Here is a 25,740-nt window from a genome sequence, read left to right on the forward strand (position 1 = left end):
CTCTTCTCTGGACTTTCTCCAATTTGTCCACATCTTTCCTGAACTGCTCCTCAATACTCCAGCTGAGGCCTAGTGAGCTCTAGAGAAGGCAAGTATCATTATGTCCATTTTATAGGTGGAGAAACTGAAGCCATCTGACAGATTGGTATGATTTTAAACTAATAATATTAACATCGGTACAACTTTTATCAGTATATGCTGCAAACTAGCTCCTAGTTCAACCATCCCACAAGGAAAGCGGAGGAACCACAAACTAATATAAAAGCTGGTAAATTTGTTCAGCATAGTCTGTCTTCTGTAATAACACAAGGCTCTTGAATGCTCTGTACTTACTTCCACCCATCTAAGTAGCTTTTCATGAACATGTCTGTCATCGTTAAAAGGTTTTGTGTTGAAGACATCAGCAACAAACTCCTTTGGTGTGATCTGTTGGGTCTAATGTAAAAGAAGCTTGTCTCAGCAGGACTCTTGCCTGGTCCTGCCAATGAGCCTCAGGCTTAGTCCCATGCAGAGCTGCCTCCAGCCCTGGTGGCCCCCAGTACTACCGATGTGTACAGGACGGGGAGAGAAAACGCATTGCTCCCAGAGTGGCAGATCTGCTACATTCTTAGATCTGACATGTGAGAAGCAACTCGGCCTCCCCAGGCTGACGGGAAACACTTTTTTAAAACTGGCCATTGAAAAGGAGCTGCTTCCAACCTAGCTCACAGATCCGCCCAGCCTCCCGGGTGACTGCAGGAAAGTGGTGGGGGCAGGTATTCACGCTTTGCTCACCCCAGCCCTAGCTGACATGGGGCACGCACTGATTTAAGAAACAAACAGGGAAGAGCAACAGATTTACCCACGATGACGTATCCAGCCATAGACCCCTGGCCAGCCCACAGCAAACCCGCAGGTCTAGAGGTGGGGGGGCTATGCCCCCGCCGCTCCCCAGGGCCTGGCCTTGAACAGCAAGGTGTGGTAGCCTAGGGCTCGAGCCACAGAGAGCCTTCGTCTCCTTGCCATGCAGTGTCATTCCCACACTCCCTATAATGCGCACGGGGAGTGAGGTGCCTAAGGGTCTGTCTACACTGCAATTAGCCACCCGCGGCCGGCCCCGGCCAGCTGACTCAGGCTAAGAGGCTGTTTAATTGGGGTGTAGACTTTGGGGCTGGGGTCCAGCCCCAGCTCTGGGACCATCCCACCTTGCAGGAGTCTACACCCCAAGCTCCAGCCCGAGCCTGAAGGGCTACACCGCAAGTAACCAGCCCTGTGAGCCCGAGTCAGGTGCCTAACTGCAGTGTTAAACATACCCTACGCAAGCAATTCCCGAAGCCAGCACCCTGAGCAGGAATCCGAACCCCTCTGCCCCTTAAAGGTAGTTGGGCACCTCCCTCCACAGGATTCATAGCCCAGCCTGCTCGTGGAGTGGGGGGCCAGGGCAGCGACAAACCCAGAGCCCCGCACCCACCACACCCCCCATTGCAGCCAGTAGCCCAGTGAGCCGGGCACTCAGCAGGCATGGAGAAGCCCATGTTCAAAGCCCTACATTGGAGCTGGGACGTGACTAGTCTCCCACACCCCAGCCGCGTGCCCTGCCCACCAGGCTACAGTCACCCTCACTCTGGCCCACCCACTAGTTAGTTAGTTATACAAAGTGGAATGGCTTCAACAGGAGAGCGCCAACGCCTCAGGTGCAGCGCATGCGTCTGGGAGGCGGGGCATGTGGCTGCCAGTCACTGCTCTAACGCCGCCAGAGCAGGACGTTGAAAACCAATCATAGCTGCATGCCCTAACCATTGCACTGGGACAAACAGCTGCCCCCAAAGTCCCAATGTGCTTGTCCCCAGCAGGCTTTCGTGCAGCCTATGCAGGCTCAAAACACGCCCACCTGCTGAAGCCCCACCGGTGAGCTGGGGGCGGGGGGGGTGGGACCGCCCAGGTTGAGAATCCAGCCAGGGGTTAGGTGTGCACTAGGGTGCTGAGCAGTTTGGTGGTGGTAGGACAGCAGTGGCTTTGTGCATGCACATGGGTTGACATGTAGCCACCTGGGGGCCTTAACCAGCAGTAACTTAGGTGCTCACGGGGTTAGGCAGCATCTCAGCAGGAGTTTTGAGGCTCTTAGGAATGGTGGACTCGGCGGCCTAAGTGGCAGTTAGGTGCCGAGGTCCCTTTGTGGATCTAGCCCCAGATGCTCTGTCTCTTGCTGGCAGTTTGAGCTTCTGCACTCACTGCTTCCACTGGGAAATGTGCCTCTGTGATACCTTGCATCGCCTCTCTCCTTCTCTGGCCCAGGGGAGCGTGCTGCCTTAGACAGTGGGTCTCTACTCTTCCCCTTTGCGCCACAAGCCCAAGGAGGGATTTTCTCCCTCCAGCTCGTGAGTCACAGCCGGGACCTCCCTCCTGGAGTTAAGCATCTAAGCCAGCTCAGCCACTTAAGTCGCCCAAGTCCTAGCAGCCGAATCTCTCTCTCCTACTCATGCTTGATAACGCTCTGCCACTCACCCTACCTTTCCTTGTGCCTCTGGCTACCTTTTATGCAGGCACTCTGCTGCTCCTGCCACCTCTTGGTGGCCTGACGTGGGCCGGGGAGGTGTCCGATGTGCTTAAAGCAAGCCTATGGGATCGCGCCCCAGTGGCAAGACAAGCGTTCCCCTGCCTAGATTGAGACGCCTGCTTCGGCACCTCTGGGGCTGTGACTTGAGCTAGACTCTGAGCCACTCGTTAGCTGCGGGAGCAGCATCACTCCTTAGGCAGCTTTGCAAAGCTGCCGGGCAGAAACGTAGGTGCCATGGGGACTTAGGCACCTTTGATTAAATGTCAGTGGCACCTAAGTGGCGGCTGTAGGCACAGAAAGACGCAATAGGCACCTCAGTAACTGGCCTAGCTTCAGCACGGTTAGGAAATCATACCTACCCAAAGCCTGTGCACAAGCCTCACAACTTTGGCTGTGATCTCTCTGGCATCCTTCTGCCTGATGGAATTCAGGATGATGTCAGTCAGAAAACAGTGGCACTTTCTGGCATAAAATATCTCTTCCCGTGCCAAAGCAAAACTTAGGAAAACGACATCTACAAGGAGAGTGCCAAACACAATGTACAGAATTAGCCACCCTATTTCAGCGTGCCAGCGCCAGCCCATTTAGCCAGCCACTGATCACCTGCCTGCATTGTCATGGGTGCAACAGAATCCTGGAACACTCCATGTGCCGATCCAGGGTCAATGGGAGCGTTGCCAAGTAAAAACTGAGCAAGGAGTTCAGGATTCCACCCTGGCTTGTTTTAATTGCTAAAAATATTTGCGCTTTGAACAGGGGGTGGGACTAGATGAGCTCCTGAGGTCCTTCCAACCCTGATTTCTGTGAGTCTGTGATTTCCAGCTTTGCCTGCTGAAGTGTTGGGGAGCGTGAAAAGGCCACCGTGATTAGCTAGCAAACAGCTTCAGTACGTTTCAAGCAGTAAAGCCTCTGCCACAGCAGAACGTCTCTAACAAAAGTGTTCCACTAGGTACTGAATTGTCACACCATCCATTTAACTCGGGCTGCTACGGAGTTGGGCTAGTACAATAGCAGCTACAGCAATTTAGCTGCAGGGACCTGGCAAGGAAAGCAGCTGGGTGGGTGTACACATACCTGGCGAGTTCTCTCAGGGACACGTGTGTGCATGTGTGTAGCCCTGGCCCCAGACCACATGGTACTGATCATTCTGGGTACCTGTATCTTTCCACAAACTGGGCTGGGAACTGGTTTTGTAACAAAGGGTTCCCGCCATATGTTAATGCTATATACGGTAGGGAGTGACATCATCTAGTGGCCTCACTCTCCACACAAGAGAACTCCTGGAAACACCTGCGGAACAAAGACTGAACTGGGGGAAGTGCTGGTCCCGGGCTAAAAGGATTTCTAGCCTGTCTATGGAAACCTGGTGAACTGCTTGTATCATCAGCCAGGGTGAGAAATTGCTCATTCATATCCAGTCGTTCTAGTCTCTTAGGCTTAGTTTGCAATTTTGTTTATTTCTAGGTAATCTGCTTTGATCTGTTTGCTATCACTTATAATCTCTTAAAATCTATCCTTTGTAGTTAATAAACTTGTTTTTTGCTTTCTCGAACCCGGAGTGCCTTTCAGTGAAGTGTCTGGGGGGAAATCTCAGCTTGGTTAACATATCGAGGGAGAGGCGACCCATTTACGAGCTTGCATTGTACAGATCCCTGTGCAGTGCAACACGGTATAAAATTGGGTTTATACTCAGCGGGGGGTGCGTGCCTGGGGAGATGGGTGTTATCTTGGCTGTAGCCTCTCTATTGCTGGTTGGAGCATGCATGTAACTGCAGCTGGGGGCGTCCCTGCCTGTGTAAATGCTGGTGGGAGTGTAGGACCAGAAGTGGTCTACAGCTTGTCACAGCAGCACGGTGTGAGAGGGAGCCCAGGCTGGTAAGTGAGGGCTCAGTGGTACCCCAGTTCCAGGTGGCACCCCGCAGGGAACCCGTCACACTTGCCCTTTGGGGAACAGTCATTTACAACTTGGGGTGTACTGTAAGTGCTAGGACTGATTGAGTCTAACCAACGGTGACTACACACAGCTATAGTTTGTTAGGGATTTATGATATTTATGATATATCCACTGTCATCTCGTCTTGTCTTCCCTCTACTAATGATATAAACTTGTTGGCCTTCGCGCCAGCGCAAACACCAAACAAGAATAGTTATAAAAGTGCTACCAAGAAGTTTGGTTCTTAGCTCCTCATACTATAGACCAGGAAAAGGTATCAGAGGCATTTGTTTTCACCCAAAAAGCCTTGTGGCACCATCGAAACGCTAAATAAGCTGCCAACTTTCCAGTTCTTTTCAATGTTACTGTACCTCTAGCCACTGGTTGACGGTTTGCATTAGCCGGTTTGATGCCAGCACTGTAAACAACACTCTCTTCATGCCAAGTGCAAGAGCCATCACTGCCCACAACTGGAGGATGTTCGACTTTAAGGATGAATCCTACATTATTAAATTCTTTGGTTACCATGTTGGTTTGGTCATTGACGGTTGTTTCTGGGGATAAAAAATATGTGGATTTTCAGACAATATAACCTGTACAACTTCTAATAGGATTAGCACATCTGTTAACAGAAAATGAGGGGCACAGCATTTTCACCCCCTTACTCCTAGTTGTACCCCTTTATTATTAATGAATTATTATTAAACATTTATACTGCAGTAGCACCTAGAGTCTACCAGTCTGGTGTGAAGCACAGAACAACCCTATTATAAATGACAGATGACAGCCCCTGCACCAAGGAGCTTACAAACCAAAGGTACAAACCCACAAATATTCTCTCCCTCCTTGGTACTGAAATCCTGGAAACACTTAGCCATGGTTATCGCGTGCTCCCTTAGTCATTGCTTAACCAAGCCCAAACAGATTTAGCTTGGGCTGGTCACAGGAGCCTAAAGAATTCTAGCTATTGAGGTAATCATATGGGCCTCCTCACCATAGTACCGGAGCACTTTGCAATCATTAACACATTTTACCTTTACACCACCCCCACGAGGTAGGCAGTGCTAGCACCCCCTTTGTACAAGGCACAGGGTTCATTGTGGGACATGTGCAGGAGCATGCAGTAAGCTTTCAGCTAAGACAGAAATTGAACTGAGATCGGGTGAACCCCAGGCAGGACCTGCTCCACCCACCCCAACTCCACCAGGTGCCTTTGAAAACCTCAGCTGTAGCTCTTTCAGTCTTTCCCCAGGAGTAGCTCATTGCAAGCAGAGACTTGCAAAATGTTCTCACGACAGCCTGACATCAGTTGAGCCTATCTCAATTCAGGTTTCAGAGTAGCAGCCGTGTTAGTCTGTATCCACGAAAAGAACAGGAGTAATTGTGGCACCTTAGAGACTAACAAATTTATTAGAGCATAAGCCCACTTAATTGGATGCATAGAATGGAACATATCGTAAGGAGATATATATACATACAGAGAACATGAAAAGGTACATTGGCCAAACCGGACACTTTCTACGCAAAAGAATAAATGGACACAAATCTGACATCAGGAATCATAACATTCAAAAACCAGTAGGAGAACACTTCAACCCCTCTGGTCACTCAGTAACAGACTTAAAGGTGGCAATCTTGCAACAAAAAAGCTTCAAAACCAGACTCCAACGAGAAACTGCTGAACTTGAATTAATATGCAAATTAGATACCATCAATTTAGGCTTGAATAGAGACTGGGAACGGTTGAGTCATTACACAGATTGAATCTATTTCCCCATGTTAAGTATCCTCACACCTCTTGTCAACTGTCTGAAATGGGCCATCTTGATTATCACTACAAAAGTTTTTTTTCTCCTGCTGATAATTACTCATCTTAATTAATTAGCCTCTTAGAGTTGGTTGGGCAACTCCCACCTTTTCATGTTCTCTGTATGTGTATATATATCTCCTTACTATAGGTTCCATTCTATGCATCCCATGAAGTGGGTTCTAGCCCACGAAAGCTTATGCTCAAATAAACGTGTTAGTCTCTAAGGTGCCACAAGTACTCCTGTTCTTTTTATCTCTATTCAGGCTAGCACAAGACTAGTAATTGTGTGCTCCGGGCTTGCTGTAATGCCCTGCATCTGAAACTCAGAAGCATACAACTCATAGAGGCTTTTCAGTTTTGTTGTGCAAATAAATTCCTGTGAGCTGGTCTTGTACCCTTACTGGCTCTGTACAGTGCCGGGCGTGCCTATGGCACTACAGACAAAGCCTAAGGAATACAATAACTCCAATAGTTAACAATAATTGTACTAGTATCTTCACACAACCGCTGAAGAAGACTCGGTCAGATCATCTCCCTCTGCTCAAAAAGCCCTGGGACCAAGCTTCGCAGCCCTCTGAGCGAGGACTAGAATCGCACTCCCATTGTATTTTCATCATGCTCCCAACTTCCACACAGAACGTCAGGGTTTGCATAGAGGAGTCATTGAGTGTTATTAAAGTAATTGGTCCCATTTCTTTCCGCAGACAATAATATGTTACTGAGATTCCAACTGTATCAGACAGGAGGATGGGCAAGTGTTTTTGAGCTCAGGAAACCAGATTCTGTTTTCAGCGACACAGGTGAAAAGGTGAAGTAACTATTGACTTTAGTGGAGTTACTCTGGATTTACACCTCTGTAACTGAGGTCAGAATTGCCCAATGTCTGTAATGGAGGAGGAGCAGGGAAATTATTATCCGTGAACTAATTTTGCTGGGTCAAATGCTTCCCAATTGCAAGTCGATTGAAATAAATAGCGATTAATTCAGCTCTCTTTGTCTCACTATGAACAATTTCCCTGCACAACTTGCTGTTGTTACATCATGCTACCAAAGTGCTGTCACCAAAATCATCTTCTCTCCCACCTCTCTGATCACATTGCCCCCTTCTTGCTTCAGATCCCTTCACTGTCTTCTCCTCTGCCTCAAGTTCCAGATCCTTGTCCTCACCCATAAACCTCTCCACCACTCTTCTTCTTCCTAGACCTCAGTAACTGTTTCTCAGCCCCCTGCTCCCAGTGACTATGTTTGTCCCAAGCCACCTCCAAAAAGCCCTTTTGTGTCCTTCTCCCACTCGCATCTTTACACCTTCATCGTACATCCTCATGTGTTTACTGCACAAGAACACAGAGTTCCCTTTACTCAAATCCCATCTTCTGCGGAACACCTCAGCAATCATCCACCAAATTGAGAAATATGTGACACTGAAAGACGCATGCCTGTACAACCAACAGGCAGCACTACGTAAATGAAGAATACTTACTTGTAACCAGAGTTCTCTGGGAGGACTGCATAGTCACAGTAACGGTAACGCGTTGCCTGGCGCAGTCTAGTGGTAGAACCTTCTCCAACGATTACCCATTAGAGCACATGTGCACCTCCTCCTACTCCTCCCTTCAGGGTTTCCAAAAGTTCTGAGAAAGCGCGCTCTACCCCCTCAGTTCCTTCCCCGCTAACCCATACAAATCATAATAGGACTCTAAGAAAGAGGGGAAAGGTGGCGGAAGAAAGAATTCCAGTTACAAGCAAGTAACCACCTCTTCTTTGTGTGGGTCTGCATATTCCCACTTATGGGTAGTTTGACCAGCAGGGCTGAAAAACTCAGAAAGAGGAAGCAGAGTCATAATGAAATAAAGACTCACGCACCACTCTACCTAATCTGGCATCTGCTTTTGAAGCCAAATCCAAAGCATTATGTTCGGTAATTGACCGACTTCCAAGTCAGTCTTACAGACTTCCCCAGTAGGGCCACGTTTAAGGTAAGCAAGAGCTGAATAATATCTTACAACAGTAGGCCCAGAAACTGTCACCAACTTGTAACATTCAATGATACATTACCTAACCCATCTGTAAATAGGCTGCACAGATACACGATGACCCACAGGATTCTTAGCATAAGAAACAACCAACTTAGATGAACTTCCAAAACCTTGTAGCTCTATTTAAATAATCTCCTAGAATCCTTCCAGCATCCAAAGTATGTAACATATATTAGTATGTGATTTTTGGGAAAAATACTGGTAAATTAATTATCTGATTCATATGAAAAATCAGACACTGGTTTTGGCACAAACCTGGGATCAGGTCTAAGAACCACCTTGTCCTTATGAAATCTTGTAAATGATGGATCAGTCATTAGGGCATGCAACTCGCTCACCCTTCTGGCTGATGTTATAGCAACAATAAAAATGGATTCTCTGCCAAGGTTTCAAAAGGTGGCTTCATAAGCGTGGATAAAACCAAATGAAGATCCCAAGAAGGGACAGGAGCCCCAAGACTATCAAACCCTGGATGTGAGGCTTCCTGCACAGGAGGTCGGTTCAGTGTGGATGCCATGCAAGCCACCAGATCAAGATACCGCAGCGCATCCTCTGAAGGGGAAAATGCAGAAGCCACACTCACATGTTCGTCCAGTGACAAATCAGTGTCATGGGGTCCACTCACCACTAGGGGCAGCTCCTCCTGGCCGCTCTGGGGAATTAGCTCTTTTCAGGTCCGAGGCCCCCTTCTGCTACTTGCTGTACACTCTGTTGCCGCTCGCTCGCTCTCTCTCTCTCTCACTAGCTGGAACTCAGGATGCTCCTTCTTCGTGACTTGTCCCTTCGGCCAGGTCACTGTGCGTGGTTCCCTCTTCCGGGGTATCAAAGTCTCTGCTTCACTAGCTGTCTCAGGCAGTCTTCCCATTCACTGCCCCAGGGTGCCACTTCCCCAGTGGCTGGCAGAGGAACCCGGGCCCGCTTTCTACTCTGAGTTCCAGCTCAGGGACCCTCTAGTCAGCAGACAAGGTCTGTTCCCTCCTGGACCTTACTGCCTTTCCCTGAGTCCCTTCCTTACCTTCTGGCTCTCCGCTCCTCTCTGGGTTTGCCAACCTCTCAACTCTCTCCTCCCAGGGGGTAACTGTAGGCTCCCTAGTTCTGTAGCCTCCAAACACACCTCCCTTCTCCTAGGGAATGACTGCAGACTACTTCCCTGCGGCCCTTTTCTGTTATCAGCTCCCTGGCTTTATAGAAGCCCCAACTGTTCCTGCATACATGAGCTTCCTCTAATTAGGGCTTTCCTCTAAGCCTTAATTCTCCCAGCTTGTAGCCTAATAGGTTAATTGGCCCATCTGGCCTCCATTAACCCTTTTGGGGCAAGTGTGGGGTGAACATCCATCACAACCAGTATCAAAGTCCATCTCCATATGGTGGGTGATTCAGAACCTCCTGTGGTGGAATATAATAAAGCCCTAGAGCACAGGATTACCATTCTTTCCGGTAGCTGGGATCTGGGAACATGCCTGTAGCAGGAGGAAAAAAGAAGTGTGGAAACCTGGGCTAAAGAGGCATGAACTGGGACAAATCAGGTCTCTTAATTCTTGCTCTATCCTCCTCTAGCTGAATATCTGACTTTGGAGCTGCTATGGACTTCACCAAAGATAGCAATGGACTTAGAGGGTAAAGAGAGACAAAAAGCAAGAAAGATCTGCCTGGCTATCCTATAGGAGTCTTACGAGGAGGAGGCATAGATAGATCCAGAGAAAGATTAATAATCTTTGCTCTTCTCTTTTCAGGTGAAGAGGATGCAGATCACAGAACCAACCATCGCCATCTGCCTCTCACTCGTATTTGAGGAATGCTCAGACGCAGAACAGTGCACATCAACCACCACAGTAAAAGTCAACTTCAGATCTGAGGATGGTTCCGGAACAGGAATGGAGGAAGGAGCAGGCCCCCCTGACCTAGAGAGAACCAGATCTGGAGATATATCAGCGCCACACTGCTGGTCTTCAAAGTCAAAAAGAGAACCAACTTAGGTTTCAGAGACAGAATGAGACGGGACTAGTAAGTCTGATGTACAGGATCTGGCACTGCTAACAGTGGCTATCCTCTCCTTCACCTTCTTCTTCAGAACCAATCCACCCAGAGCTGACAATGTGGCTCTAGGTTCCTTAGCAGGCAGACATCTTTTTTCCACCAACTGTGTCTTTGAAGCCTTGACTACTTTAACAGAAGGATCCAGAGCCAGCACCAATGAAGACTTTGGTGTCTTGGAACCTTTAGACAGCTTAGCCTTGCTGAAGGAAGCCAATGGAGATGAAATAGGCCTCTTAGACATTGGATCCGACAACCTCCTGGAACTGGATGGTTAGCAGCAAGAACTTCCTTAAGCAGAAGCATTTGCAGTCTGTTCTGCCTCTCCTTGCACGCTCTGGGTGTATCAGGCAAACAGAACATCCAGGAGTAGTCTTCCCACAAGCACTTACGGCACCTAACATGGTCGTCTGGCACCAGGAAGACAGCTGAGCCTGAAGCACATCTCTTAAAACCCAGCTTCTTCTTCGGTTCCGCCATTGCACGGAACTGCCTTACACACTATACTAAACTAGCTATACTTATTACTACACTTAAAACTACCCTATGCTAAAAATTATACTAATTACAACAACTTTACACTATCAAAGGCACTGTCAATGCTGGAAACCCCCAGAGCCTTATGGACTGGAATGGTTCACTTCCATCTGGTGCAACAGTTGGAAGGAACTGGGGTGGTAGAAGGCACTGTGCCCCCTTATATAGCCTTACCCTCAGAACATTCAGGGACTCTGAGGGGAGGGCGAGGAGAGCGCATGCGTGTGCTCTAACGGCCACTGCTCAGAGGTGTTTCTACTGCTAGGCTGCACTGGGCGGCACATTACCATAAGTGTGAATACGCAGAGCCACTCGAAGAATCACTTTCAGATTAGCCCCCTCTCAAGTCATCTGGTGGATGTGTCTCATTGTTCTCTCTGTCTGGCCCCTATGGATTGCTGAACATCTCCTTGGGGAACTGAGTGTCCTCAATGCCAATGGAGTCAAGAGCAATTGCGGTTACTCAGCCCCTCACAAGAGAAGCTTAGGGTCGGATTTACAAAAACATCCCATTTTTAGGCTCCACTGCAATCCACAAAACTCCTGCTTGACAGCCATCTACCTCTGTAGCCACCCAAACTCACTTGGCACCTAGGCACCTATGTTCCTGCCTCCGAGCACAAGCATTTGAGAGACAGCAGTTCCTCATTCAAATCCCTTCTCATCAGGCAGTAGAGGGGCTTGAACCAGTGATCCCTCACATCCTGGTGGGGCTCTAGCCACTGGGCTAAAGATCATAAGAGAGCTGCTCCTGCTTCCTTCCTCCCCAGCTCTCTTGTGTAGCTCTAGGTGGCCTCTGAGCATGCCTACTTGATCAGGCTGTGACCCTGCACTCTATGTGATTTTATGAAAATATGCTAATGAGTATGAATATAATATAACTGGAATATGCTTCGTGCAAAAGGTCTCTTGTAAGGTATCATTACAAAGCTTATAATCTACTGAGTGTGGTCATCCTATTTGTATGTATGTATCATTCTTGTATCTGAAACTAGAAATATGAAATATAACTCAGGTCCTATTGTAATTATGCAAAGTGTGGGCCATTAATGGTGGCTTGGAATTTTGATGGCTCCCATTAACCAGGACAATTGACTGCAGATGGCTCTGTTTACTTGTAAGTCTTCCTGTATACATGTGTGCTGGCAAGTGGGCAGGGCCGGCTCCAGGCACCAACGAAGGAAGCAGGTGCTTGGGGCGGCCAATGGAAAGGGGGCGGCACGTCCGGGTCTTCAGCGGCAATTCGGTGGCAGGTCCCTCAGTCCCTCTTGGATGGAAGGACCCACCGCCGAATTGCCGCCAAAGAATGAAGCGGTGCGATAGAGCTGCCGCCGAACTGCCGCTGATCACGGCTTTATTTTTTTTCGCTTTGCTACTTGGGGGTGGCATAAAAGCTGGAGCCGGCCCTGCAAGTGAGTAATGAAGTCTTGCAGTGCCATGTGATCATGTCACCTGAACTGGAATCCATCTTTAAGCTGGTGCTTTTCCATTTCGAAGGAGGAGTGGGAACCCAGAGAGGGACAAAGGATTCCTGCCTTGTGCAAAAGATATATAAGGGGGTGAAACAGAACAAAGGGGGCTGCAGTCATGAGAAATCCCCTAGCTACCACCTGAGCTGGAACAAGGGCTGTACCAGGGGAAAGGATTGTGCCCAGACTAGAAAGACGTCCAGTCCGTGATAGAAGCTTATTGAAACATCTCTGAGGGTGAGATTTTATCTGTATTCAGTTTTCTTACTGTACTAGGCTTAGACTTGTGTGTTTGATTTTATTTTGCTTGGTAATTCACTTTGTTCTGTCTGTTACTACTTGGAACCGCTTAAATTCTACTTTTTGCATTTAATAATATCACTTTTTACTTATTAATTAACCCAGAGTATGTATTAATACCTGGGGGGGGCAAAGAGCTGTGCATATCTCTCTATCAGCGTTATAGCGGGCAGACAATTTATGAGTTTATCCTGTACAAGCTTTATATAGAGTAAAACTGATTTATTTGGGGTTTGGACCCCATTGGGAGTTGGGTATCTGAGTGCTGGAGACAGGAACACTTCTTAAGCTGTTTTCAGTTAAGCCTGCAGCTTTTGGGGGCATGGTTCAGACCAGGGTCTGTGTTTGTTGCAGGCTAGTGTGTCTGGCACAACCAGGCAGGGCACTGAAGTCCTGAGCTGGTGGGGAAAACAGGCTCAGAGGTAGTCTCAGCACACCAGGTGGCAGTCCCACGGGGTTTCTGTGATCCGACCCGTCACACAGGCCCCTCACATTAATTAGGTGGAGGAGGATCTGCCTTCCCACAGTTCATGAATTGTTAGCAAAGCTTGGTGCCTCCATGCAGACCAGATTTCGGCACCTATCTCCATGAGAGGGGCAGGGCTTAGCACACATCTCTCATAGGCATCTCCCATTGGCTAGGTTAGGCAGTTCCCCGCCTAACATGCTGGCTTTTGTAGATCCCATCCCTCTCCTCATACACTGTATAGCAGAGGTGGGCAAACTACGGCCCGTGGGCCACATCCAGCCCACGGGACGGTCCTGCCCGGCCCCTGAGGCTACCCCCAGGCCCCTTCCCTGCTGTTCCCTCTCCCCCGCAGCCACGGGGCTGGGGGGTTGGATAAGGGAGCCTGGACACTGAACTCAGGCTTTGTGGATTACAGTGTTGTGTGATTTTCTAGGCACCTAAAAGTTAGGCATTGTGACGCTCAGCATCCCCATGCCTACGTCCCTTTGTGAATCTGGGCGGTGGTGTCTTGCAGCACTGGGTCTTATATTAAGCTTCTTGGGGCAGGGACCCATGTCTTTCTCTCTGTTTTACACAGTGGTGTGTACACTGATCGACAGCCCAATAAATAATAATAATTTGAAAGTAGTTATTTAAGAAGAGGACATGGTACCTGGGCAAGTGCTACTGCTCATCCCCATGCCGAACATGCCAGTTTCAAGCTGCTTTAGCCAGGGAGGGGTTGGGTGAGGATCTGTTAGAGAGGGGAAATCGTGACACAAATAAGAAATCGGGTCTTTTTCGCACAGCTCCTTCCTTTTAATCTCCGGTTCTTCTCAAATCTTTTTTACATCTTGCAGCCCAGGTGCATCCTCCCATGTTGCAGTTCCCTAGACACATTAATTATTGTTTCCCCAGGCTTCTGAACTTCAGGCGCAGGCCTCCACTCCAGCAAGGTGCTGAGGAGTCCAGGGTGCAAAATGTATTGCAGCAGGGGCTGAGTAGTGCGACATCAGGCGCTTTGATGCTCATATCCCTACAGAAGGGGCTTTCATTTTAAAATCTGGCACACGATAAAGGAATACAAATAAATCACAATTAATACATACTGGGGAATCTAGAAAGCTTTTCTGAAGGAAAAGGAAATTTGCCCTTCACCACCTTCGTACCCCTTATGAGTAATCTGCATTCGTTTACACATTGTGGGTCAGCACAAGGAGCGTGCCCCACTTCAGTCGCACTCAAGCCCTAGGCCAGGTCTACACTAGGAAATTAGGTTGGTAGAACTATGTCGCTCAGGAGTGTGAAAAATCCACACCGCTGAGCAATGCAGTTAAACCAACCTAACCCCCAATGGGAGCGCTTCTTCCATCAACAGAGCTACCGCCGATGGGAGCAGCCCTCCTGTCGGTGTAGTTAGTGTCTTCCCTGAAGTGCTACTGCAGCACAGCTGCACTGGTGCAGCGTTTTACGTGTACATCTGCCCCTAGTTTGGAAGCTGAAGTGGGCCTCAAGTGGCATAGGTCTAGAGCAGTGTACAGGGGTGAATTTAGTCATTCGAGTGCTTGCCTCTAGCTGCAGTGGGAACCCCTCTGGTTTGTGGGAGAGCAAGAGGAAGAGGTGAGATTCTTTCATCCTGACATTTCTTTTTTGTTAATCAGTATCACCAGACGTCTCTGGTTTGTTTAAGTATCATGTTTGCTAGTTAATTTCTCCTGCCATTGTTAAAGCAATGAGCACATGACACTTACCTTTTTCTGTTTGCTCCTGGCCCCTCCACTCTTTGAATGCTGCAGTTTTTTCCATTGGGTAAGTCTCCCTTATGGTGCTGAATCTGTGTTTTTCAGCAGTTAGGGTAACTGGCAAATTCTGTTTGAATGTGTGTTGCTCCGAATGTTTCTCTTCAGCACTGAACGTAGCTTGAATAGTCTGGTCGTTTTCCTGAACTCCATGACTTATTTTCCCAGGAGACCTGCCAGCAGGATCTTTGATGTCACCCCCATTTTCAAGTGTTTTATGACAAGGTACATTATCTGCAAGGTTACTGTTGGATATCATCACATGCCGGAATTCACATCTTTTGGAGTTCACCATGTCCCATTCCTTTACCAGGGAAATTAATTTCTGAATGGGAGTGGCTGAGTTTCTATTTTCTGATTTTTTTGCTAAATTGCCTCTTTCCCCTTTCTTCCTTGGAGGGCTTGCTGAATGTTTACAATAGCTGGAATTTCCCCCGATGTCTGTAGACTGATGATATCCTCCAGGTTTATTCCTTCGTTTTGTCCCTCTGCTCTGTGAAATCATTCTGGTATACTTCTCATTCTCTCCTTTGCTATCCTGCATGTCTTTTATTTTACTCCAGGTATTAACACACCAGTTACTGAAATCCACAGCAGTGTAGGAATGTTCCTAAAAAATGGAGTGAAAAGTGGTTATTTTTAAATGACTCTTTTTATTTGCCCCAAATGAAAGGTAAATTTTGCCTTACCTGATCACTGATATTTTAGCACTGCACAAGCAGGGCCTTTTTGTGGTCTAAGTTGTATTGGCATAAACTTGTGAGGCAGCAGGAGCTGAGAACTGGTCATTCTGAGCACCTGAACCTTGCCCATGATACCAGAGCTAAGCCCACAGAGGTACTTAGACATTGTGGGCTAGATCCACAAGGGATTTGAGTGCCTAACTGCCACTTTGGCAACTCATGAAACTCATGACAAAGGCCCAATGGAATTCTCCAACTAGGCGTTCCCCTGCCTATCTCACCTGTGGGGCTCAATCCAGTAGGCATGCTCCGAGCAGGGTGCCAACCAGATGAGACCCTGCATAAAACAGACACAGGTGGAGGAAGTGCCACCCTTATACCCATTAGTTAGAGCAATCACCCAGGAGATGGAAACCCAGGTTCAAATCCCCTCTGCCTGATGTGGAGTAGGGCCAAGTGTGCCTGTTCTTAATGGTCCAAACTAAAAACCTAGCACAGAGAACATTGAGACAGGAAGTAGCCTTCCCTGAGGCAAACTGGACAGGCCTTGATCAGGCATGTTTACTCCATAAAAGAAGCACAAATTGCTCTGGGAACTCAAAAAGGCAATGGCACAGAAGCGATCTAAACACACCTGAACACTGAAAAACTATCCAAACAAGCTCAACTACAATAATTGGCTGCAAATGACAGAGATTTTCTTTCTCCTGTTATAGAAGGAACCCTCTCACATTTCTGTAATAGTTAAAGAAAATACCTTCGGCTGTTTTACCCTGAATCTGTATCTCTTGATGCTCAGAAACCTGTGGTTCTATACATAGGTGCTGGAACTCGAGAGGCTGGGGGTTCTGCCGCACCCCCTGGCTTGAAGGGGTTTCCATCATATACAGGGTTTACAGTTTGGTTCAATGGCTCTCAGCTCCCCCACTGTACAAATTGTTCCAGCCCACCTGGTTCTATAAAAGAAATGTCAGTATTTTTTGTGAACTGCTACTGGGACCTTGATGTGAGTACATTCTCAGAAATGACTGCACTTTTGGAATAAAGATTTCCTCTTCATGTAGACGTTTCAGGACTTTCATTTTGGTTGATCATTTTGCAATAAGAGGTAAGACAACTTGTCCCGAGCTGCAACTGGACAATTTAAACATTCAGGTCTGAACTGTTTTTTAAAACTTATTGTTCTGAGGTATTTCTGAAAAAAATCTTACTTCTTTTGGGTCTTTGCTGAACTCACGCTCCTTATCCCAAGTCACAATATTTAATCTTCTAAATGGAAAAGCAGCTTCAGCGTAAGTTTCATGTTTTTTGACCCACAATCTGCAAAATGAATATTTTTCAGTTTTACTACATTTGTAAACCTTTGCATTTTTTTCCAGGGACAGCCTAAGGTTGTCGGGTTGTGTGTGCTTTCTGATGAATGTTAAAATTAGTTTTATATTAATTTTAATTATTGGGGAATTTTAGACAAGATAATGGACTGGCGGATATGGGACTTGATTAATAAAGAATTAAAGGTGGACTATATAATTAATGCTAATTGAGATGGGTTATTCTAAAATAGATCCTGTCAAACTAACTCGATATCTTTTTTTGGATGAGATTACATATTTGGTTGATAAAGGTAATAGTGTTGATGTAATATACTTAGACTTCTGTAAGGCGTTTGACTTAATATTGCATGACATTTTGATTTAAAAACTAGAATGATACAAAAATAAATGTTACACATTAACTGGATTAAAAACTGACCAAGTGATAGGTCTCAAAATGTAATTGTAAACAGGGACTGGTCTGTTTCTAATGGGATCCTGCAGAGACTGGTTCCTGGCCCTACGCTATTTAACATATTTATCAATGACCTGAAAGAAAACATAAAATCATCCCTGATAAAGTTTGCAGATGATACAAAAACTGGGGGAATGGTAACTAAGGAAGAGGACAGGTCCCTGATGTAGAGCGATCCGGATCCCTTGGTAAACTGAACTCAAGCAAACAATATGTGTTTTAATATATGTAAATGTATACATCTAGGAATAACGAATACAGGCCATACTTACAGGATGGGAGACTGAAAAAGATTGGGGGGGGCAGGTGGATAATCAACTGAATATGAGCTCCCAGTGTGATGCTGTGGCCAAAAAGGCTAATGTGATTCTTGGATATGTAAACAGGGGAATCTCAAGTAGGAGCAGAGAGGTTATTTTGCCTCTATATTTGGCACTGGTGCAACCACTGCTGGTATCCTGTGTCCAGTTCTGGTGTCCACAATTCAAGAGGGAAGTTGATAAATTTGGTGAGGGTTCAGAGAAGCGCCAGAAGAATGATTAAAAGATTGGAAAACCTGCCTCGTGATAGAATCAAGGAGCTCAATCTATTTATTTTAACAAAGAGAAGGTTAGAGGGTGACTTGATCACAATGTCTAAATATCTACATGGGGAACAAATGTTTGGCTCTTCAATCTAGCAGGGAAAGGTATAATATGATCCAACAGCTGGAAGCTGAAGTTAGACATATTCAGACTGGAAATGAGGTGTTCTTTTTAAAGTGAAGGTAATTAATCATTAGGACAATTTACTAAACATTGTGGTGGATTCTCCATCCCTGGAAAATTTTAAATCAGGATTTGATTATTTTTAAAAAACATGCTCTAGTTCAAAAGGAATTATTTGGGGGTAAGTTCTATGTCCTGTGTTAGACAGAAAGTCAGACTAGATGATCACAATGGTCCCTTACGGCCATGGAATCTATGAGCCTATGAAACTATAGCAAATAGACAAGCATCGTCTTTACCTGTATCCATCACACTGATAAAGTGCTTCAAAAAGAGAAGGAATTCTGTACTCCTCTGCTTCTTGACAAAATAGAGACCATTCTCTGTAAATTGTAAATAAACTTTACTGTACAGTAATTCTCTCCAATACATTCAGATGATCTTTTCTAAATACTAGTCAATTTTTGAAATCATCTTCTGTAATCAACAATGCAAAGTGATCGTGCAAAATGCACACTCCCTAACTTGAGTCATTTTTTTTATTTTGCTACTGATGCAATCCATTTTCACACATGGAAAAAATATAGGCCAAAACTTTCAAAAGTGTTTACGAATTTTGGGTGCCTTGTTTTTTGGATGACATATAGGTATCTCAAGTTGGGAACCCAAACAATGAAAGGTGAAATTCTGGCTCCACTGAAGTCAAGGCAAAACTTCCATTCACTTCAGTTGAACCAGAATTTCATTCCAGATATCCAAAATAAGTGAACTCTTTTGAGAAAAACAGTTCAAACTTTGAATACCTAACACTGAAAACAAACTGCTCGTGAACAATCAACAGAGCACGGTTTATTTGTAGAAATCATACAGCAAATAATTTTGAACAACAAACGAGTTTAAGTAAACCATAACCTGTTTGCAGTCAATTTACACACAGAAAAAAGAAGCTAAATTTGGTGAATAAATTATTGGCTACAATTTATTTGCTCATGTTTTCTTTAAATTCACAAAGCCTTATGCTAATTTTTTAACACTAATGTTGCTGTATGAATTTGATAATAAATACTACTGGAACTAAAAATCTTGCTTTAATACTTTAATCACCATGTAAATCAGAAAACCTATAGGTTGAATAAGAGATTAATACCTTTTTTCCTATAGATATCTGGAATAAGACTAAAAAAATGCATGATCTCTCTTTTCTTACTTAAATTCAGATGGTAAAAACAGCTTGCCAAGTCTAAGGAAGTTGAGAATGTGTCGAAATATTTGCCCATCTCCATGGATTAGGAGACTCTGACCATATGTAATCCAATAAACTTTTTTGCAGTTTGACAGGAGCTCTGGACACTGGAGAAATAAATATATATCGTACCTTAGGAAGTCAGGGTTACTTTAAGACCTGTCTTCTTCCCACCGTGTCCCTCCAAATCTCATATCAAAGCAACTCTCCTTCTAGCCAGGGAAGGTTGAATGTAGCTAAACGTAGAGCGAATTGTTCGAGCATGATGCTACTTCGCTTGCCAATGGGGTTCATTTATATCAGTGGTGCCGAAACTTTTCCTGTCACGCCCCCTCTTACCAGTACTGGAATCTGTCTGTGCCCCCTCCTCCATTACTGCACAGTTGGCTCAGTAGAGGAGCTTGGGCTGACAGCAGAGCTGGCCTGCTGGGGGAGAGGGATAAGGGCAGAGCTGGGCTGGGGATGGAGCGGGGGGCGGAGTGGAGCTCTGGCTGGGGGTGGAGCTGGACTGTGCGCGGAGCAGAGGTGCAGCTGGGGCTGGAGGGGGACTGGAAGCAGAGCAGGGGGTGAAGTGGAGGTGTGGCTGGGGCCGGAGTGGAGCTGTGGCTGGGGCCAGAGCTGGCCTGGGGGTGGACTGGAGGTGCGGCTGGGGGTGAAGAGGAGCTGTAGCTGGAACTGGGCTGGGGCCTGAGCTGGCCTGGGTGGCACTCCCTTCCCACCGCCCGGTGGCTGGCCTGGGTCCTACCATGTGCCCCCCGAAATGTTTCTCCATGCCCTAGGGGGGCACACTCCACAGTTTGGGGACCACTGATTTATATCATGAGCTTGTTACTTCTGCAGTATATCCAGACTTTCTCTGCTTGCTCTGGCATTTGTGGCAGCACAAAAGCTCAGCGCCAACCATGAGCTTAGTACAAATATTTTAAAGGATGACTGTTGATGCTTGTCATTTAAAGCCTCTGAGGCCAGTGTACAGTAGGCGACACACCAGAAAACAGGGTTCTCTGAATACAGGACTTCCAGAGATCTCCACGCTTAGGCGTGGTCTATGCTCGGGCGGGGGGGAGAGAGAGCTAAGTCGGTCTAAGTTGCGCAACTTCAGCTACGAAAATAGCATAGCTGAAGTCGATGTACTTAGAGCTACTTACCACGGTGTCTTCACTGCGGTAGGTCGACTGCTGACGCGCCCCCCGTCGACTCCGCCTATGCTTCTCACTCCGGTGGAGTACCGGAGTCGACAGGAGAGCGCTCGGTGGTCGATTTATTGCGTCTTCACTAGACGCGATAAATCGACCCCCGCTGGGTCCATCGCTCCGGAGGTAAGTGTAGACATGCCCTTTGAATCACCTTGGCCTGCATGGACCTGGAAACGTGCAAGGCCTACGAAAGAGCCCCATGTACGTTCTTTTATAAGAGAGGCTCATTCGTCCTACCCCCCTCGTTTCTTCTCTACCTGCCTTTACATAGACAAGTGGGGATGCAGGGAGGGCAAGGATGGCTCTGTGCAGGGAGAAACATTTCAGTCTGTCTTCCTTGCTTACAGGTGCAATTTGTGTCTGTAAATTACACTTCTAGTTTAGTGCTCCTGCAGTCAGGGAATTAGAATTGTGCACCTGCTCAAATCTGTGCCTTCAGTTGAATTGCAAATCCAAAATTCAGTGCAATTTTTGTAGGGGCAAAAGGCAGGCCACCTTTCTGAAAATGCGCTCTGGGGTGTCGTGTGCGCATTTTGAGATTTAAGATTGGCTCTTTTCGGCCCTGATTCAGCAAAGCACCTTGGCTTTTCCTTAACTTTACGCATGTGCTTAAGTCCATCTCCATTCAACGGAGCTCCTAAGCATGTGCTTAACTTAAACTTGAATTCAATGGAACTTAAGATCATATATGAAGTTAAGTGCATGCTTATGAGCTTCTATTTGTTCTTATGGATTTATAATATTAATTTTGAGGGAATGACGCCTGCCCCCACACATGGTTTTGGCAGCCCATGTACCTGATGAAAGAAGACTTAACCAGGTTCTATCAGCCCCAGTCAATGCTGCTTGTGTTGTTGGCCAGGAGGGGAACACTTCTCTCATGAATAGGTCCAGGTGCTTATTTCCTTCAGGGGCTAAACATGTTGCCTTCAGACAGCTCCCAGCCCAGAAATGAAGCTCTGATTGCCCCAGGCTGCCAGACCAACCCCATCGAATGTTATCTTATCACCTTTCCAATACTGAAATGTCTTAGGCAGACTTACAGTAAGGCAATAGAAAGATACTTATTGACTGTACCTTCAGCAAGGTTTGTAAGTATGTTTCATACCAATGGCTTCCCACATAAATTTTCACAATCTGATGCAGGGAGTAGACTCTTACTTCTGCTGTCCAGTCTTCATCTAAGGGATAAGGTTCAAAATGTCAAGGTCACAGTGCAAGTAATTTTAAATAATAATGAAACTTGGTGGTGGATATGACAGTCGTGAGCTACTGAGGGGATATCACAGTATGGACTCTTTAGTATGCTAAATGGATGTAGAGAATTCTGTGCAAACACACGCAGAGCTCAGGCCTTGCATTCTGTTTCCAGGGGTCAGATATAAGCATTGTCAAGAAATAACCAGGCATGCAAATGTGCAACAGCAAACACCCATGCTGCAGCCAGTATTCCTCTCTCCAGTCCAGTCCAAAGTCTTGGTCTGCATCTGTGAACGTAAGTCTGGTTCTGTTTGGGCTCACCAACCTGGTACATTTACCTGCCCAATGTAGATAAAGCTGGATATGCTGTTGAACCTACACCAAAACGGTACACAACGTCAACGTTCAGGAGCAGTGGGAAAAGCTGAGGTGTGCTGGACTGGAAAGTTACGACTGATAGAAAGCTTTCACTGGACTTGACTGTGGGTTTAAGCTCAGGGAACTCCTGGGAGTGCAAGGGAGGCAAAGCTATTTCTTCACCACTGTTTGTGTGTTCCTTTTACCACTACTTTGGGAGCCATTAGGCTAGCCTCACATATTCTTGTGTGTGAGGAATGGAAATAGTGTTATGGTGCCTGCTCCAGTCCCTCCCGTGCACCTGCACAAGCTTGGGCACAATTTAGCCTCTGTGTTTAGCCTCTAGATTTTAGCTGAATGTCTAAATGACTTTCTGGAAAAGTTTAGATTGAAATCAGTAACAGGAATAGTCCATGCGACTGTATAAAGTTACTGTATTATCCTGTGATATGCTGCTGGAAAGTTTAAATAAATATTCCCCAGAATAAAAATGGTTAAAAATATTTAATTTGAAAAGCGCCTGCATTATGAAAAGATTTGTGTGCCTACAATAGCACATGTCAGTACTGAAAGAGATACACAGCAGTCACATTCTCACAGAAGTGATGTTTGGAGGGACGTGGACAATAATATGAAAAGATTAGACAACTCTGGAACGTGAATATGTAAAATAAAATGAGTTTGTACAGTACCTCACCTAGCACAATAGGCCCCCGGTCCATGACTGGGGTCGCTAGTTGCTACTGTAATACAAATAATAGCAACTCAATTGTTAGGCATTTGAGATTGTTACAATTATTTCCCATTTAATGTCTCTAACACAAGCTATGCACCACAGTATGTCATGACGACATCAAGATGCAACAGAGATGACAGAACTCCTTCATACCAAGCCCTGTTCTCATGGATTTTAATTCCATCAAAAGAATTAGTAGGATTCAGTCCTTTGTAGGTACATACATTTCACACAGGAACCCCACTTTAAATATCAATCCCCTAGTCTCATATAAGAACATAAGAACATAAGAATGGCTGTACTGGGTCAGTCCAAAGGTCCATCTAGCCCAGTATCCTGTCTACCGACAGTGGCCAATGCCAGGTGCCCCAGAGGGAGTGAACCTAACAGGTAATGATCAAGTGATCTCTCTCCTGCCATCTATCTCCACCCTCTGACAAACAGAGGCTAGGGACACCATTCCTTACCCATCCTGGCTAATAACCATTAATGGACTTAACCTCCGTGAATTTATCTAGTTCTCTTTTAAACCCTTGTTGTAGTCCTAGCCTTCACAGCCTCCTAAGGCAAGGAGTTCCACAAGCTGACTGTGCGCTGTGTACAACATATAACCTTAACCAGAAAATGTATTGTAGCAACTCAATTCACAGAGACTTTCTGGGATGTAAGACTTATTTGCATATCTGCCTGGAAATATGCTGTATGTCATGAAGGGTCTTCACTAATTCTGTCTCTTTCGAGGGGGAGAAGAGACAGAATTTTCAAGCACGCAGTTATATTCTAAACATAAATCTGAATGCCTCTTCAGAAATAAATGTTACTGTAGTGCAGTTACTATGCATTGCTTCTAAAGCTTTTTGTTGTATGTATTATTATACAGCTCGTGGGGCTGCAGTAGCCACTTCTTAATAACTATTGGCTCATACTAGATTTTATGAAAATGAGGAGTTTGTTGGTCACATAAAACCCTGGTTAATTTGAAACCTACCTTTTCCTCCTAGCTAGCACTGGATTATTGAGTCTTTATTCTTAATCAGCCAATATCCACTCATCATATTTTAAAACAATACAATCACTTATTGAACAACCTTTACTTACTGTGTCCCTTCGTCTCTGCCGGTATCTTTTGTTTCAGATATGATTTCAAAGCATCTTTCATTGGTTCATATGTGATGTCCCTTTTGTCCAAGTAAGCACAGAGTTCATGGATTTCAGACATATTTTCAGTAAGTGGGAGGCGGCAAGTTCCTAGCCAGTTCCTATCCATCCAAAGTTAATTGAGAATAGGTCACTAGATCTTTGTCTATTTTATTATACCAAATACTTTATATGATTTATTTTTTAACTAATTCAGGCCAAGCCATTGTTAAGAACACCTGGTAGAAAGCTTTTCCAGCTATTGATACTTGAGCTTTCAATGGGATTTTTCCCATTGAACACTTTTGCATTTCTTCCACTTGACAAATAATGTTAATTCACTAGAACCTTCACATGAGAGCTCCATACCAGACTTAGAACAGGTCTGCAGCATCAGGCCCTAACAGACGATATGTGTTGTCCGAAAAATGTAAACAAATATAAATTGAAGGTGAACGTACAGGCCTTTCATCTGCCAAGACCTGGCAAGGGTTGCTGTGAGTAGAGACACCTAAACCTGTTTAAGAGCTGTCCTCCTCTCTCTGCAATGTTAGCGAACAGTGATAGTAGAGGAGGAATGCAGAATGCTGAGAGGAGGGATGAACTCAGGTCACAGCAGGTAAGTGAAAGAAATTATTAAACAATTTTTTGGAAAAAGTATGTTTTTAATGTTTCACTCACTTCTTACATCCTTTGAGTTTCTTACATTTATACACTTTTTGGAAAGCATTTCAGTGCCTCTTTAGTGCTCCTTGGGGAGTCATTCCTTCTGTCTAGTGTAATGATGGCTGCCCTTCTCTAGGCATACAGGATCACTTTGTGACAAAGCAGAATTTAGCACTTACAGTGCAGTTTAGAAGTTACAATATTCCATTTTAGTAATATATCTTCAGGAGTAGAACTAATTAAATGCAAGACTGAAGGACTGCTCTTCCAAAGTTAGTATGCAATATGGCTGAAGAACTCAAACAGAAAATGAACCTGGCCTCGTGAATTTAATGAAGACTAGTATATCAAAGAAAACCTACTTGACATGTTGAAAGAGGACTCCATTCCCAGAGATGTACAGCTGGTTTCGGTCTAAAGTACTTTCTATATGGAGCTGTCCAAGTGCTGAATCAGGGTATTTTACTAAGACACCAAGTGCCATAACGTACAAGGGGGGCCTCACAACTTCCTGAACTTCCAGCATCTTGTTTACTATACCCTTCACAGAATCTTCAAGGTTAGAGGTCAGCAAAGAGCAATTTCCTACATGAAAAGGAAATACATAAATGTATCAAGACTGTGTTCTAACAAGCAAAAGATTAATAATTACAGCAACACTTGCCCTCTCTCTCAGCATTCATGCAATCTGTTGAGAAGTCCTCTGGGTTCAAAATATCAATTTAATACATTTTTCTGTCCATAAGAAATGAATGTTAAAAATGCTCCCACTCAGAAAAGATGTTCCTTTTGTTTGCAGAATTTGCATTTATAACCAACTCCAATATAGAAAAGGTTTTGTTTGCTTGTTTTAGAGCAGGCCCTGCATTTCTTATGGCAGATGTTTTGGCATAACTACAAGGAGTAATGCTTGCTCAAGATGCTCCTAGAGCCCTTAAGTAGCAGGTCACTAAGACACACTGGGGTTGGGAAGTAGATCCATGCAAAGGGCAACATGGAATAAGTAGAAGTGGGAGAAGAGAACATAGGGGCCACTGTTAATGTAGAGACACAAAAGAGCAACAAGAGACACAATAAGAATTAAGATCCAAGTTGCAGGCCAGGGCAAAGTTGTTCAGGGCCATA

At 45.6% G+C, this 25,740-nt stretch overlaps 1 protein-coding gene across 1 annotated transcript in view; it reads right to left on the bottom strand.

Annotated features, from left to right (window-relative positions):
* KCTD19 (potassium channel tetramerization domain containing 19) overlaps positions 1 to 25,740 on the bottom strand; it is a 52,005-nt gene that overhangs the window by 603 nt on the left and 25,662 nt on the right. The window contains exons 6-15 of the mRNA XM_029911782.1: positions 24,978 to 25,200; positions 23,911 to 24,071; positions 21,597 to 21,700; positions 19,288 to 19,430; positions 18,380 to 18,463; positions 16,797 to 16,905; positions 14,855 to 15,512; positions 4,841 to 5,023; positions 2,896 to 3,050; positions 334 to 435 (exon numbers count right to left, since the gene is read on the bottom strand). Of these exons, the coding sequence (XP_029767642.1) occupies positions 334 to 435; positions 2,896 to 3,050; positions 4,841 to 5,023; positions 14,855 to 15,512; positions 16,797 to 16,905; positions 18,380 to 18,463; positions 19,288 to 19,430; positions 21,597 to 21,700; positions 23,911 to 24,071; positions 24,978 to 25,200 (1,922 nt within the window). The remainder of the gene's footprint in view (positions 1 to 333; positions 436 to 2,895; positions 3,051 to 4,840; positions 5,024 to 14,854; positions 15,513 to 16,796; positions 16,906 to 18,379; positions 18,464 to 19,287; positions 19,431 to 21,596; positions 21,701 to 23,910; positions 24,072 to 24,977; positions 25,201 to 25,740) is intronic.

This window comes from Terrapene carolina, unplaced genomic scaffold (genome assembly GCF_002925995.2).
Source record: "Terrapene carolina triunguis isolate 2854851 unplaced genomic scaffold, T_m_triunguis-2.0 Scaffold130, whole genome shotgun sequence".
NCBI classification, from domain to species: domain Eukaryota; kingdom Metazoa; phylum Chordata; order Testudines; family Emydidae; genus Terrapene; species Terrapene triunguis.